Genomic DNA, 16,785 nt, shown 5'->3' with positions numbered 1-16,785 from the left:
CAACCAAAGTATATTGATATGAGAAAAAAGTACTTAGGAGTATTGTAAGAAAAAAAGAATTATATGCATACCCAGAACTATTCTCAACCAAATGTCTCTTTTCTGAGGTAATGGGAGACTCAGGCTTTGTGTCTTTAATGCAGATATTAGTACAGGACGCTTTCACTGGACAATTCTCACATGCAAGGGCTAGCTCCTCTTCATTACTGGTTCCAAAAAGATCAGGGTCATCCTGAATCACATCAATGACAAGAATATCTTGCTTGTAAGCTTCAAGAATATCTGGTGAATTTTGACTTTTATGTTGTGAAAGAATCTCTTTTGATTTGCCATCATCATTTATTTGCAATCCAACAGGGTGGTCAACTGAATTCCAAGAACGATCAGGAAAACTAGGTTTCAGCACACATTCAGAACTGGAGAAATCAGGCACAGATGACTCTGGTTGTCCATCAAGAAGAGGATGTCGATATGCAGAAAAACTTTCGGGGAGCACAAATATCCCATTTGAGAAGTTTTCAGAGCCATTGTGCTGAAAGTCCTTACTGTCAATCTCATATGCTGTTTTCTTTACAGAAGCTGTAGATGTAGCATCACTCATGACAGGAAAAGGGTGCTGCTCAGAATTTACCAGCACAGTCTCTTCACCTGTCTTCTGTCTTCTTGAAACACCAGTGCTTTCAAGTTCAAGTGGACTACAGGTTTTTCTTTCAAATGGATGGACAGATTTCAATTTCCTGGATTCAGGTTTGTTTCTACATAAAGGAATTCTGAATTTTCTCAGGTTTTCAGGGTTTAACCCTTTAATTAGCTGTAAATCAGAAAATGTCTGGTTCGCTACTGACACTTTAGAGCTGAAGTTTATTCTATTTGTGTCACCTGTAGATGTACCTTTCTGGACTGTCACAGACAGGTTTCTTTTTGTTACATCTTTTTCATTTCTATCTTTTTGTTTTGTTGTACCCTTCTGGACTGTCATAGACAGGTTTTCAGTTGTTACATCTCCTTCACTTTTATTTTTTTGTTTTGTTGTACCCTTCTGGACTGTCATAGACAGGTTTTCAGTTGTTACATCTCCTTCACTTTTATTTTTTTGTTTTGTTATACCCTTCTTGACTGTCACAGACAAGTTTCTATTTGTTACATCTCTGTCATTTTTATCTTTTTGTTTGGTTGTAAAATTCCAGGTTCCTTTAACTTCTTGCACATCATCATGGTTAAAAGCCAAACTGCTTCTATCTGCATTAACTGATGATTCCCCATTTTCATTACTCATTCTCGAAGTCTTGTAAATATCTACAGAAGAGGATTCTGGTGTTTCAAGTGAAGTCTGACATTCAGTATTTGGATTAATTCTTTTATGTGCAGATTCTTTTGTAATTTCTGTCGATGACACAGGCAAATCCAGCTGTCTCAAACTCCCAGTCACAGCACTACCTCCTACAGCTTTAACACTGCTTTTATCAGAGGAATCCTCAAAGGCAGCTTTTAAAAGTCGTTTTCCTTCTGAGATGGACCCATGATTTTTATAAACCCATTCAGAAGTCCTGGCACAAGATTCAACAGGCCAAACTTTTTTACCAGTCATGGGTACTGCTCTTTGACAGGTAAACTGCTGAAATTCCTTATTCACATTGTTCAGTTTTCCCCCTGTCTTGCTTTTGTGACAGTCACAAGTATCATGGACCTGAGCTAGCGCTCTCAGGGTACCTGAGGCAGCTGACTGATGTGCCACAGTGCTTGAATTTTCTCCTTTTGCTATTACAGAGAGCTCAGATCTCTTCTTAACAGCATTTTCAAGTGCAGGTACTTTGGTACTCTTCGTTCTCCAGGCTGATATATTTTGTGCTTCATGAGTATTTCTTCCCTTATGAAGATTTAATTCATGATCACGTGAATCTGACAGAGTATGATTTCGTCCTGAAACTGCAAAGGAGCTTGATACTGCCACTGCTGCTTCTGCTTGTAACTCACACTTACTGCATTCATTAGCCATGCCTGTGAAAGTATTCTGCACTTCTGATTTCTCTGTGATTTTCATCTTTTTTCTAGGCTTCCTACCAATATTCCACTTTTTTTCCCTTAAACGCTTATTGCTTTCACTCAGACAACACGAAAGACGGCCTCCTCCATTTTCATTTTTTTCTTCATTAGATGATAAACCACCTTTTACAGGTGACATCTCATTTAGCATTCTACTATTGCTGCAAATTGTATCACTCACTTCTACAGTACCATGGGCTACACGGAAGAATCCATTTAATTTATAACTGCTGGTAGTTCCACTAGTTGAAAGCTTCACTAATGTATTGATGTAACTACAGTCTTCTAATCTCACATATGGGTTCTTTTCTGTTGCACAGAGCAAGCCACTACAATGTTTAAGGGCATTTCTGCAATGTTCAGCATCACATTTTACAGATGTGTTCACTTTTTCAGCTGCAGTCAAACTTTGCAAGTGCTTGATTTGACCATTTCTGGGTTTTCTTTTCTTAGGCTGACTTACTTTATACCGCACACCAGACTTTTTTGTTACAGCATGGCATTGAAAGCTCTTGCTTTGAGTCCCACCTAAAGCAGCAACCATAGGAGATTCAGAGTAGTGAGATCCCGTTTCCTTAGAATCTTCTCGTCTGTTTTGCTCCATCCTTACACTCTTCACAGCCAGTGAAGTACCGCAATCTTGCTCAATTGCTTTCAACTGCTCCTCTGCTGATTAAAAAAGCACAGAAAACACTAAAAGACTACCCTATTGCAATATTTTATGAACAACAAGAAAACCAAACCCCAGCATTCAAGGCCACTAAGAACATGACACTGGATAAGCCTAAGATATTTCTGTAAATGTATTTTTTTAAAATGAACACTACCAGCAGATTTAAAGTCTTATTTTAAGAAACAAATGCAAAGATTAACAAAACCTTAAGGCAGCATAAGGACACTGCAAGTTGTAAATTTGTTATACATTCCACAGAGGTGGAAACCAAATTAGAGCAAGTCTGGCATGAAAATGCAGATGCTGTTTGCACACCCAGCCTTAAAATCTTTTGTTTACACAGTAGATTCTCTGTAATAGGAAAGCTTATTCAGAAGAATATACTTCAGATACAGAGTCCAACCAAATGCATTAATTACACAGAACAAGATCCAGCAAAACTACAGGACTTCCATTTTTATAGACTACTACTTTTTATTTCAAATACAGATTATGCAAAAACCAGTACATCTGAAAATTTAGACTAAAAAATGTACTCAAGAACACGCTAGTAGGTTTTTTTAGATCTTAGGTTTCAAAGATACAATTTTGATCTCAGTTTTTCAGAATATGGTTTCTAGATAAAACATTTATTAATAATCTACTGTAAATATTTGTCATTTGAATGTACCCACATTGAAAGTAAGAAGAATGTCTTTTAGACAATCATTGTGAAAAATAAAGAAACCTTTAAAAATCCCCCTTCAAAATGGTTCCAGTTTGATACAACAGTCACTTAAAACATGAAAGTACAATCATTGTTTCTACATCTTTTAGGATTTTAGAGAATAGCAATTAAAAAGCAAAAAGTTTTGGAAAAAAACTCCAGCATCCTGTAAAGGTAGGCACTGAAACAAGACAGCATGATACATATTCAAAAATAAATGGACAATATACAGATGAATGAAGAATTGACTTATTTTGGCTTTGCTGAAACTACTGCCTCCTTTCCTGCTTGTGCCTGACCTTCTCTGAAGGAATGGGCAGACTGCTTTTAAGAGAAGCAAATTCCAGTACTCCTTACCCAGGGCCTGTTGCTGCCAATATTCCTTCTCTCTCCCCCCCTCACCCTTCCTCCCTCCTGATACCCCCCCAAAAGGTAACTGGTCTCCTCTCCTTTATGTTAAAGGCTGCTTCTCCTTCAAGAAAAGCCTTTCCTCTTTCTAAAAATCTGTTTTCTTCCAAGACTTCTATTCACAGCACTTTAAAGCACACTCCAGCTCTTACCTCTACACTTCTTTAACTAAGTTAACAGCCAGTTTTTAAAGGTCATACTGCAGCACTAGTCCCTTGTTCTGGGAGCCCAAATTCTGCAGCTGTACTTCTACAGTGGGGCTCTCCAAGTGCTTACCATTTTCCCCTGGGCTGTGTGCTCTTTTCTGAGGGACTGAGCTCTGCCACTCTTCTTTCATGCAGCGCTTGTATGTCTTTCGTCTGGTTGGTGGTTGTTCTTGTCCATCTACGCCCTGTACCAGTGCATTTCTATCCCTTTTCCTCATATTCACAGGTCCTTTCCTGGACTCTGGACACTGTGCATGCAGTTCTAGCAAAACAGAACTACCTTTCTTTCTGGGACTGTATAGTTTTGGTTTCATCAATGACATCCTGCCTTTCTTGCTCAAGCATTTCTTTTCTTTCTCCTGCGTCCCTAGTTGTCTTGATCCAACTAAAGGACACCCATTCAACTTCTCTGGTATATCAATCTCTTCCTGATGTTTTGTTTCAGTCATGGCTTCCCGACCCCCCAAATTCTCCCTAAAATCAGGGATTTGCCTGTTCTGCATCATCACTGAGTCAGTGCATTTCATTTCAGTACTCCATGTGACCTCTCTGGGTCGCAGCCCTTCCGGAAGACAGGAAATGCCATGTCTCTCTGCACTCTCAATTTCTTCCTCTGAGGATGGAATTTGTAGTTTTATATCCATACAGCCGTATTTGCCGTCTTTTTCTGAACTCCTTGAATCCTCTTGGAAAACTGAGAGGTCCACGTGGTCTGAGCAATGTTCTTTCCTCTCAGTCCCTTCTGAGAACTTATTCTGCAAAGTAGTTCCTGAGAAAAACAGCTGTCGACTTTGCCCTGTCCCTCTCCTTACAGTCTCTTCACAGCCTACTGCTGCACCCGCACCTGCTGCCTGTCGGTCTTCACACTCGGCTGTGTCTGAAATTGGCGGAGCTACACCGCTGCCGCTTCTGGCAGCCCTCCTGTGCTGTATCTCCCTGTTTTTTCTACCTGGGAATTCCCGGCCTTGCTCCTCCTGCACGGGCAAAAGAGGAGCAAACTGCCCAAAGGAAACGCTGGCGAGCCTGGCAGCTTGGACGCAGGTAGGTAAGGGCTGCTCTGGTTTTCTCTTCCGCGCCAGGCGAGGACTCCGGTTCATTACGAGCTTTCTCCCTGGCTCACACCCTGCACCCTGGCAGCCGGGGCCGGCGCCTTCCGAGCCAAACGGCCCCACCTCGCTGGCCGATACCATTTTCCCCGACCTCAACCGCGGCATCTCGGGGGGGCAAAGACAGCAGCATAACCCAAAAAACCCACTCGCAGGTGCACCCCAGTGAAAGCCCGGCACCTGCGGCGGGCACAGGCCCACCTCGTAGGGGAGCACAACCCCTCTCAGGCCTCACGGGTCACCCGAGGGGGCCCTGGCTGACAGAAAAGCCAGGCCGCTCAGGAAAAGCTCACGGCCACAGGCGAGCCCCTCCCGGCAGCCCCCCACCCCCAGCCCGCAACCACCCCTCACAAAGCAGGGCGGTGGAGGAAGCAGCCCCGCGCCTCCCCAGACTCAAGGCAGCCGCAGACCGCAGCCACCCGCGACACCCTCTCACCCTCTACCCTCGTCCACCGATCCGTTTCTCGACGCCTCCTCCAAGCGCCGCCTGCCCGCCCGCAGGGCCGAGATGCCGCCGCGGCGGGTAATGGCAGTAGCGGCGTAAGGGCGAGGCGGCGGGGCGAGGCGCGGAGCCCTACAGAACCTGACAGAAGCCCCGTCCCCGCAGCGCTCGCCCTCCCGCCGAGTCAGCAGTGCCGCCCTCACGCCTAACCCCCACCGCCGGGGCGGGGCTCAGCACGGGGGTGGCAAGAGCGGCTCCTCTGCACCGCGGGGATTTGGTGTCGGCAACGCCGGGCCGGGCGGCGGTGCTGTGGTTTGGGTACACCGCCGTAGTGCTGCTCCCGTGTTGCCCGAACCTGGTGCGAAGCTGCCGGCCCCGGCCGCAGCCGTGGCTCATGGGGCGCCCAAGGTAACGGGGTTCTGTGTGGAGCTGCCGCACCGTGCAGTTCCAAACGCCCGGCTCGCCCCGAGGGGAGAGCCGCGTAGGAAAATACCCAGGCTTGCCCGTTCCTTCAGGTGTTCCGTCCACCTCAGTGAAGCAGCATTACCTGCCTCATGCACAACGCTTCAGGAGCCCTCCAACTCTCCAACACTGAGGGGTCATGCACTTGTTCCACGGAATCACAGAATGGGTCAGGTTGGAAGGGACCACAGCGGGTCATCTGGTCCAACCTGCCTGCTCAAGCAGCATTGTGTTCCTTAATATCGCCATTGGGATTGCTCTCTGGGCAATCTCAGTGCACCCGCACAGTAAAGAAATTCTTCTTCATATTCAAGTGGAACTTCTGTGCATCAGTTTCTGCGAGTTGCTTCTTGTCCTATTGCTTGGCACCTCTTCTTTAGATACTTACAAACACTGATGAAGTGCCCTCTCTGAAGGCTGAAGAGGCGCAGCTCCCTCAGCCGTTCCCACTAAGACGCGTGCTCCGGTCTCTTAATCATCTTTGTAGCTGCTGGACCTGCTTCAGAAACTCCGTGTGTCTCTTGTACTGAGGACACCAACTTTGTATTTAAAATAACACAGATTCTCAGGGCTAGTGCTACAGAAAATATCACTCAAACAGATTATATAGTCAGAAAACAATAAAAGTCAATGTTTGGGCTTTGAGTGGGGTGATAGTTTCAACACAGGTGGAGAACACTAAAATTTCGGGACCATCCACCATGTGATAACGTAAACATATAGAAGTTAATTTACAAAACCAATGTTGTACAAAGATTCAATCTAAGCAGCAGGTGCTATGAAAATCACAAGTTATTAAACTTAATGGCAAAATTGCACATGGTTGGTAAATGACCGTGTCCTGCAAGCAGTCCCTTTCTGTTCACAGGTGTTCTCTGAGGGATCAAGTGCCTTATTCAAATTCATTTCGCTCTGGCTTAGTGCTTTCTGGTGTTCACATCTAATGCATCCTCATTTGAGACCTGTGCATGGAAATAAGGTGCTCTGTGTCACAGCTTTCTGGAAGTGCAGTACAATGGATGTAAAACAGTAGTTGAAAGGGCATATTTTACTAATTGGCATTGGCTCGCTCTGTGACTTCAGCCCATGTAACTTTATCTCTGCTTCTCCATCTAGAGGTAGAGATAATATATCTCAGTACAGATAAAGACAGAGAACACTGGATTTTTGGTAAAAGCTCTTCATAGGTGAAGAAAGAACAGACAGGCTGGGAAATTGTTAACTTTCGTTTGCTTACCATCTTCTTAGGTTGCATGTACGTACTTAAGTACAACAAATAAGTCAGTGAGTGGTTAACTAAAGCTAATCAAAGCAGAAAATACAGATGTCTTAGTTTCTCCATTGGCTCTGTATTGTGCTTCAGGTCCTTGGGGCAGAAAGGACCCAATAAAAGGGGCTTAACAGCATTTATCATTGTCAGTGTTCTGCAAGGCCAATATTACAAATGACATTCAGCTCTGACAAAACTTAACCCTTTAACCTTCTCCAGTGTGTAACAGAATCTTTTAAGCTTGATGGCGAGATGAGGAAGAAAAAGATATGCTGAAAAGCAGTAGTAAAGAAAATCTGGAAGAGTGGCATATAAATTATCTTACTGCTCTCCAGTATAATTTTTAAGAGTTTAATATTTATTCAGTTATTTACAATGATGAGAACTCTACTCAAACTAGATTTTCATAAAATGAATAAAAATTTACTTGAAATGAATAGTAATTAAAGACATTCTTCATTAAAATCCTTTGGAAAAAGGGCTAGAGCTTCAGAAAGGACACTTTGAAGCAGCTGTGGATTATGTTAAAAAACAGATTGTATTCAGTTTACAATACGGCTAAAAAGAGGTAGTATAAACATTGTCTTGCAAAGTGGATCAATTTAACCATCTTTTAAAAATACTTGAAAGAAGAGAGATTTTTAATATGTAGACATTTAAAGAAATTCTGTGTCAAGTGTTTATTAAAACTCTAGGTTATTAAAGTGGAAATAACTTTAAAAAATAAACAGCTTAAGGAGGAAAAATGAGTTATTTTCACATTCCAACAACATTTGAATTAATAATACTACAAGGAAATGTTTAAACTTTATTTTTAAATTATATATTGTTTAGAAATAAAGATAAAAGCTTGTTTCTCTTGAGTTTTGTAGTCCTGTATGTCAACATCTAAATGCCATATCTAGGTTTTAGAACTGATTCAACTTTTGCTAATCTATTGCTTAGTTTCAGTGATTTCTTGTTCATCATAGACACTTAAAGACAGTAATAGAAAGATGAAGTACTGAGTGTCTGAAAGTAAAAAGGGAATCCTAGTACCTAAAACATTTTTTGCCCAGAATAACCAGTACACTCAGAGGTGCCTGGCAATTTCCAAGCAGGCAAAAGGAACTTGTGTGACTACATTTATATGAAGTCCATAAAATTATTATTTTTTTCTCAGAGGAGTGTGTGCACTTAACTCCTGAACCAATATAATTTACATTGCTACTGTGGAGAAACTGAGGCTGCAGATCCAGAAATGATACATTTGAGTAATCTTCCAGAAGTTTTCAAAAGATTGAAATTTATAAACATATAATCCAGCTACATAGGTGAGCAAATCATGTAATTTTTTTGTTGGGCTCTATTTTACACTTTGCTAATATACTCACCTAGCAATAGGAATTCAGTTGTCTTTTTTAGCTAGGGAACTGGAAAGAATTAACTTGAAAATGAACTGGGATTTTTTTGTGAGGCAATGTGAAAAGTGTCCCCCTGGACCACTTATTTTTATACTGCTTGCATCTTCATGCTTGACTGAGGGATAGATTTGTTATCTCTAGCAAACCTTGGTGAAAAGAGTTTGGCTGTGCTATAATAACTGAGACTGAGCTCTGAAGAATATTCCTGATCTGTTACATTCTTAAAACACACCAAATTAAGCTCTTAAGTGATACAACTAAATTGGAAAAGGAAAAAGCTTTAGTCTAGCGTATTTAAGAACCTATCTTTTTTTAACCTCAAGCATTTATTTATTAACAGTTCTGAGCTATTGGGTTTGCAAAGGTAGAATCCAAAGATAGTAAACATTGATATGATTTTTAAATAACTTCTTTATCCTCTGCTTTCCGTTCAAATGCACGAGTGTTTTGGAAATAGGTGTATTGCTAATCTGTTAAAGTAAGAAGTGTTTTTTTTTCTCAAGCCATTCATGTATATCCTTCTAAAACTGCCTTGGGTTTTCACTCTGAGGACTTAAGGCAGGAACCACCTTTGACGCGGCATCTAATGAGAATTGTGCAAACTACCCGTGTTGGGCTTGAGGTACAACGTGCATGTTTGATTCCTGTTCTCGGTAGCTCACCTGTGTAGGTGTTGATCCAGTTTATACTGACAGCTGTCTGCTTGTCTGCCCTGACATGATGAGCTCTGCTGGACAAGGGCCAGTACGGTGCTCAGAGCAGAGGTACCTCGGTGGAAATACGTGATCTGTTTTGTGAAACAGCTGAGTGATTATGCTGCATGGCATCATGATGGTAGACTAGATTCACCTGAATCCAGTGAGTAGCTGGATATCTCAACCTTTGTTTTGGTGTCTGTTTTTATTATAGAGCTGTACAGGGCAGATTAAAGTAACTTCTTTTCCACCAGTTTAAAATGAGTCAGTGGAGGAAAAAGGACAGCTGCTGTATTTCATAATGAACCATCTGGCATTTCTTGATAGATCCTCTGATTCCTAATTTACTACTGAATTGTGGCAGCAAGAAAATCAAAATTATTGATTGTATGGAATCAATTTCCACTGGCAATTGTTGTGCTCCTTCGGTTTCTGTCAAAGGATAGTCATAGGAGGGATAAGGACCTCTCACACTGAGCTTTACAAGGCTTGAAAGTCATCTATACCACTTGCCTTTTTTTTGGTAATCATGCTGCTTGACATTTATTCTGGAAGACTGACTTTCCACATAATCACATCTGATCTGAACCTTACAGAAAGTGGCACTAATCAGTTTTAAGGTTCCACAAGGCAGCTCCTGTGTAAGGTTTGTATTCTGTTTTGTTCCTTTTCATTCATGGCTCTTTTTAAAACTTCCACTGCTAGAAGTTTAAGAAATAAACTAACTAGCTAGCTGGAATTAGAGATTCAAAAAATACAAATGCAGGAGAGAGATGCAGTAGAGGATTAACTAGTCAAATAGAGGACTACGTTTTCAGTCTGAATTTATTTTAAAATTCTCTAAATAAAACATATGTTTGCTTTAACTAGATAATACATAACCATGTACCTACCACTAAATCTGCCTTTAGAATCAACTTCTTTTGGTGGCTGGATGAAAAAGATGTGGGACTTAGAGCAAGTATGTGACACCCCCATCTTTCTGCCAAAAAAGGTTATGAAGTGTGATTTCTAGATCAGAAAGTTAAAAAAAGAAAGGGAAAAAGGAAATGAAAGTTGAGTTAATCTAGAAAAGGCATAGAATTAGTAATGGTAGGGGTGCAGTAAGGTGTAGATAGAATGCAGTAAACCAGTAGATAATCAGTGAAAACATTGCTAGAAAACAGAACAATAAAATGGCTTCAGAAAATCACTCTTAAAAAAAGAAAGGAGTGATGAAGACTAAACAGTAATAGGAAACTTTTCTGTGATTCAGACTGACTGAAGAAACAGTGGGGGATCATCTTCAGCAGTGCTCCTAGGTAAAGAGAGCCTGAACTTTGAATGGTGACAGTGATCAATCGCAAACTGGAACCCAAATCTGAGTCCTAATTAATCTTGCTGTTGGGCATTGAACAGTGACTGGCTCGTAGGTTCAATTTCTTGTGCTATGGTCATCCATTAAGGCCTTCCATCTCTCTCTGCTTAGTAGTGCCAGGGTGGCTGACAAGTATAGAGCCTCAGAATAACTTGCTCTGTCTTTTCTTCGTTGAGTGTTTCATCCATAAGCATCAGATCACATCCCTTAATATGTTATATAGTTTGTATATGTAGTTTTGAACCTGAAGAGTGTATTTACAGTTCCTCTGTGTTTTTTAGAGCTCCAGATCTCTAGGAAATATCTGTTGCTTACTTTTTTTTTTTGAGACTGTGTTACTCTTTAGCAGTGAAAGTACCTTTTAGAGTTGATGAAACGTAATTGTTTCAGCCATGCTGACTGTATCGCACAATGCACTGACTATAAAGCTTCCCCTAACCAAAGCAGTGCACAACCCTTTTAAAATGTCTGCTTTCTTTAACACTGAACATTTTCCCACCAGCATATCCAGGATAATCTGTGGGAATAGTTGCATGAAAGCTGACATTATTGGCTCATGTGTGCAACATCTTGCTGTGTAGGAAAGAGGAGATGAGAACAGAGATTTACTTACTTTTGCATTCATCTTCTTACTTTTTCATTTGTAATTAGTTTTGCTATTTGAAAACAGCAGAAAACTATCTTCAGATAAACCAGGGACATACTAGGTGCTTTAGTGAGGGTTGGAGGTAAAATTCATTGATGCTAAGTCAAAGCAAGGCACCCATTTAGCAGGGAGTTGCATTCAGCATACATTATTGGGTTAATATTGACATCACTTGCGTATCTTCATACTTTGATGGGCTGAGTGTCTGGGTCATAACCTCCAAGTGGTATCTTAGCTATTTGCATTCTGTGTATGAGAAGACAGGTTTATTTGAAATCTAAATACTCCCTGTCTATATGCCCTGCTGCTTAGCCAGCATTTGGGGACAGATAATTTCTTTTTCATCTCTTCACCTAGATAAATATTTTTCTAATCAGCATGAGGATTGTTGATGTGTTTGTGTTGCCCCAGGTTCCATACTGTGTTAACTGCAAGAGTGTCCACTCCAGCTTGGCTGTCATTTGGTGGGTCAAACTGAGCACGTAAGTAATTATGGAAAGTGTTATTTCTGGAGTAATTTTCCCACAAACAACAACTCCGTGACTGAGGAGAGCTGATCAGAATGCAGAATGCCTCAGCACCTGTTGGTGTAGACAAATATGTAATTACTGAAGAAATTAGATGTTTCACTGTTAAAGGAGGAATTATTTGCTGGACTGCCCTTCAGCCTTGTCACTTTCTAGAACAATTCCTTTGACACCAAATAGGGAAAACATCCTTTAATAATGTAACACCACAGCTCTGAAACCTCATTATAAGTCATGATTCTACTGTAGTTTTTTTGCATAATATCAAATAATAATAATATTAGTAGTATTACATTGGTAGAATTCTAAAGTGAGTAGTTATATTCCTGATCCCCAGGTCACTCAGCTGACAACAACTGAATGAGCCATCTCAAGAAGATGAGATGACGTGGCAAAGACATGAAGACATGAACACGAACACTTTCCAAGCAGAGACTGTACATAGATGGTTTAAAGACTTTTATTCATTATGATAATTGAAACTGTACTTTCACTTCTTATTTGGCATGTTGCTCAACATGAGAATTGGTGTGCTCTGCATTAATCATATTGTGATGATCAGGTGAGAAGTGAGGTTATGTATTCACACAGCACAGGGTACAGAAATTTAGAGTAGATCTTCTCTGATGTTACAGTATCTATGCAGAAGTACATTCCTTGCAGCTCAGGGGTCTCTCTTTCAAATGCTTACTCACCTGTAATAAGGCTGGCCATAAGTGATAATTCTCAGTTAATAACAATGTTGTTGTCACTGTTCCACAGATAAGTCAGAACAGCAAGGCAGTCTGTTCCCTTTTTGGCTGCAGTGATTGTGTTGCATTCACTTTTTGTGTGTCTGCATACATATGTCATTCATTCCTTCCTGACCTCTGAGTAGGCATTGGGCAATTTTGTCTAAATTTGACTGTGGTGGGACAGGGACCACAGAGCTATTAAGTTCCTGCATATTTCATGGAGATGGACATCCATATAGATGGAAAATCATCCATGGAAAGAAAGGTTCACCCTTTATTAAACATGAGAGAATCCACAGAAATGAGACATGTCAGATATCTGGTCTTGTCCTACTGCTTACACAGCTTCTGATTATAAGATCTTGAACAAAGTTCCAGGCAGGACTGGGTGTCAGGGAACATCTTGCTTTGGAGAAGACCTGCTGGAGGGGAGAGAGCTTACACTTGCTGACAGAGCTTTATGACTAGAAGTGCCTAAATATTCCTGAGGGTTTCCTAAAGTCGAGGTACACAGGCTAGTAGTTGTAAAGCAGTATTAATCCCTAGGTGGAATAATGTTTCCATACGTGGTGCATATGAATGATTTTTCAGGAGTGTTCCAACAAATGAGCCTCTTCCTTGGTCCATGTGAATTTACAGAAAAATCATTTATATATATAGTTAGTGCTGTGTAATGAAATTATAAATAAATGTAAACTATATTTATTTACATTAAAAGTATATAAGTTGCTCTTGTATATATGCAAATAGTTATTTATCTTTGCACCTTGTGTTTGAGTTTCTTATTCTGTTTTGAACCTTGAAAACAGACAGGTAATAATTTGTATTCGTTTTGTATGCTCAACAGTCTGAAAAGAGACAAGTGAAATCAGTCAGTTGCCTTATGTGGGCTAAGAATGATGCCTTCAGGGATTCAAGGTGATTGGGGCTAGGCACATGCTGAACTGAAACCTTTTCCTCTGCCGCAGGATACACTTGATACCTTGTCTTTTCTCCACCATCCCATAACATTTACACATTTATGTTTGTCACATAAATCTGCATTGTGGTCTTCCTGAGGGCTGTTAGCTTTTTGTTCCTGGCCACTGAGGAAATTAAAAGTTATAACCAAAGACAAATAATTATTTCTAATCAGGAATCTGTTTGGATATTTTTAACTAACATCTTTCCTTTGGTGTGGTTACAGGCTTCTGTGAATAAAATATGTTCCCTTACTCTACAGGTGGTATCTGTTAAAACAGAAAGATAAACAAACACATTGCTGCCTCATTAAAAAAGTCAAGAACTATGTGCAGCATTTAATTTTGTTGCTGTTTTTCAGAGACCTGTTTTCCGATACCCTCATGCTCCTATTCTCTTTCCCCAAATAAATATTTTGTGTGGAGTGGGATGGGAAGGAGGTTATTATAAGGGGTTCAGAGGCTGCATTGAGTCCTTACATTCACTTTGGAATTTGTTGGTGCACTGGATGTACTGCACTGCTGGGAGGCCACACATGGAGTTGAGTAGAGCTCTGCAATGGATTTTCTTGATATAGCTTAACTCCAGAGAACGAGCAATGAGTCCTGTACTGATCTCTTAGTAAAAAACCCTTGCACCCCAGTGGTACCCCTTTTGTCCCCAGCAGTCTTGAGCAGGGAATGCTAGGCAGAGACTGTCAGTTTTGGTTGGATTCAACTGGATGTTATTAGCAGGACAAAAACCAACACAAGTGTTGCTAAAATATAAAAATTATGCAGGACCCTCTGGCACCTGGTTCTGGCAGGCACAGCCATCCAGTACTGGGCTGGGGGCTTGCTAGGAAGCTCTGCTCTCAGTTCTGCAGAGCACTGGCCTCGGGCTTTGAAGCCTTAGGTGATGTTTTATCCAACCCTTTGTTTTGAATGGGTGATGTAAGGATTGAAAGATGGCCTGAAAGCTGTTAGAAATCAATGGCCAGGTAACCATTTCCCTGACATCTATGTCTTTTATGTGTGAGTGGATGCTAAGGGCATACCCCAATGTGAATGAGAACAACAAATCCCTCCATGCCAGAACCAGTATGCTGGAACACTCTCCTTGGATTTTGTATCTGTTGTTCTCTTTCAGGGTGACAGCAAACTTCACTGACCAGCAAGTGCTGGCTCCATGAGCTGGAGTTTGTGCTCTGCCATCACAGTCAGACTTCACACATGTACAAGCCCCTGCATTTTGGGAGAAGGAAAAGAAACAGGAGAAGCAGGAGACTGTGGAAAGAGAAATCCTGGCATGCTCTGTGAGGAGACTGCCATTTCTGTTCCTTCTGCTTGCTGTTCCACCGTGCACGAAAGCTTCAAGCTATATAATATGAATTAGTACATAGCCTATAAAAAGGCTATAGTATATAGTCTCTTTTTGCTATAAAAACCAAACTAAACCAACACGCCTCATTAGTCAAGTGGAGATTGAGAGGTACTGTTCTGAAAAGGAATTATATACGCTGCAATAGTATTCACTAAACATTTTTATTATCCCCTCCCAGATAACTTCTCATATCATCCTTTCGGGAAGACTCACCGTTTAAATTGCAGGCTTTTGGGTCAGGGACCATTATTTTCAGTGCCTTTGGTTCCCAGAGTGAGACATCAGCTGATGGAGCCTGGAAGTTGCCACTGTGCCCTGTACACCTGAGATAACAGCAGTAACATTTGCAGGGGCAACTAAACAAAGAATTTTATCATACATGGCCTTTAAATATTGACTAATTGATTTAGCGCTTGAAAAATATTTGGGGCTTGTGGATTTGTCTACTTAAACTGTAAATAGCTGCTGCTAGCAGTCTCCAGCTGGATTCAGGAACACTGCTGGTCTCAGTGACCTTCCCTCCTGTTCATTTTTTGTTGCTAAAAGTAGTTGGAAAAAAGAATTAATCAGGACTGTCATTCAGAATATTCAAATTACAGTAATCCCTGTGTTCAAATGTATCTTTTGTGAAATAAAACCATTTTTATGAGAAGGAAACTAAATTATGTTGAATTAAAATGCCAGAGGTTGTTACAGCTGGGTATTTATATAGATTCATATGCTCAATTTTCCTTGCTATTTTATGAAATTCTCATGATAGGAATTGTTTTTCCAGAATCATAAAATGTTTTAGGAGAAATATAGGTTGTGGATTTTTCAGGAATGAATGGCTGCCTTGCTTGCAAATTCCATCGTGGAGCAAATCACACGTCAGTGTAGTGAATTTGCAAAGCTGTAGCCAGATAGTGATGAAAACCTAGTAATACTTTGATACACTGATAAACAGGAAGCATTTCTCTGAAAAACATAATGGATGGCCCTTTCTTGATTGTTAATCTATGGTGATATTCTTAGGGAATAGAAAGTTAGTTCTTGCTGAAAGTCTGAACACACAAGCAGACTTGTCTGTACAATAGGAGTGGAAGAGTTTCTTTAAGAAACTAGATGAATTGGCTCTCCAATTGGCTCTCCTAAGTGCATCTGGTCTCTAACTGTGATATATTCTGTCATCTTTAATCACTTTACAGCATGTATAACTGGTTGGCTGATACCAAATAATGCCTACCACTCCACTGGGAATTCCTGGGCGTTTTTGCTGTATCTTTTACTCAGTGTAAAGTTTATACCTTAAGATAATATAATGTAGTTCAACTCACTCTAAGGTATATCATACTAAGGGATCCTTAGTTTTCAAAGGTTGTGTTTTCCTTTTGAAGGAGATCGAAGAATTTAGGTTTTGCCAAAAATGCCTCACCCCAAACCCATGAAACCTTCACTGAATAGAGTATTTCTTTCTGTAAGCAACAAGTTTGGACATTTTTCAGTAATGTCTTTCTGGTCCTGCCTGTGCCACATAATGGAATGGGGTGAGAAGATCCCAGAGGAAGGACAAATGGAGGTATTTCCTGCAGCAGCAGCAGTATAGTTGTCTCAGTGTGTTGCCCTAACCAGAAGGGCCTAACCAGCCCTTCTGAGGTTGCAGAAATTGTGTCCTGGAGTACCCTTCCAGGGTAGAATCTTTCTGATTTCCACCAAAGGTTCAGACCCCTCCAATGGATGTTTTTCTGAGCAGAAAAAAAAATCTGAGAGAAAAATGAAAAAAAAAGCCTGCCAAAATTTTCCAGG

The 16,785-nt window shown here is 40.8% G+C and overlaps 1 protein-coding gene and 1 long non-coding RNA gene across 6 annotated transcripts in view; one reads left to right on the top strand and one right to left on the bottom strand.

Moving 5' to 3' along the window:
• The window catches only part of TOPAZ1 (testis and ovary specific TOPAZ 1), a 40,748-nt gene extending 35,033 nt beyond the window's left edge, over positions 1 to 5,715 (bottom strand). For 4 of the 5 annotated variants that reach the window (XR_010434563.1, XM_064672199.1, XM_064672180.1 and 1 more), the window contains exons 1-2: positions 4,107 to 5,715; positions 72 to 2,712 (exon numbers count right to left, since the gene is read on the bottom strand). Coding sequence is in view for 4 of the 5 variants with exons in the window: in XM_064672199.1 (XP_064528269.1) it covers positions 72 to 2,712; positions 4,107 to 5,250 (3,785 nt within the window). In the remaining variant the exon portion in view is untranslated. The remainder of the gene's footprint in view (positions 1 to 71; positions 2,713 to 4,106) is intronic. The other variant, XM_064672188.1, reaches the window with a different exon arrangement.
• The window catches only part of LOC135422780 (uncharacterized), a 45,768-nt gene continuing 33,957 nt past the window's right edge, over positions 4,975 to 16,785 (top strand). The window contains exons 1-2 of the long non-coding RNA XR_010434588.1: positions 4,975 to 5,081; positions 14,767 to 14,932. This is a non-coding gene — a long non-coding RNA (uncharacterized LOC135422780). The remainder of the gene's footprint in view (positions 5,082 to 14,766; positions 14,933 to 16,785) is intronic.

The sequence above is a fragment of the Pseudopipra pipra genome, chromosome 1 (assembly GCF_036250125.1).
Source record: "Pseudopipra pipra isolate bDixPip1 chromosome 1, bDixPip1.hap1, whole genome shotgun sequence".
Classification (NCBI taxonomy): Eukaryota; Metazoa; Chordata; class Aves; order Passeriformes; family Pipridae; genus Pseudopipra; species Pseudopipra pipra.
The sequence above is the reverse complement of the archived record's forward strand: the minus strand, read 5'-3'. Positions and strand labels throughout refer to the sequence as shown.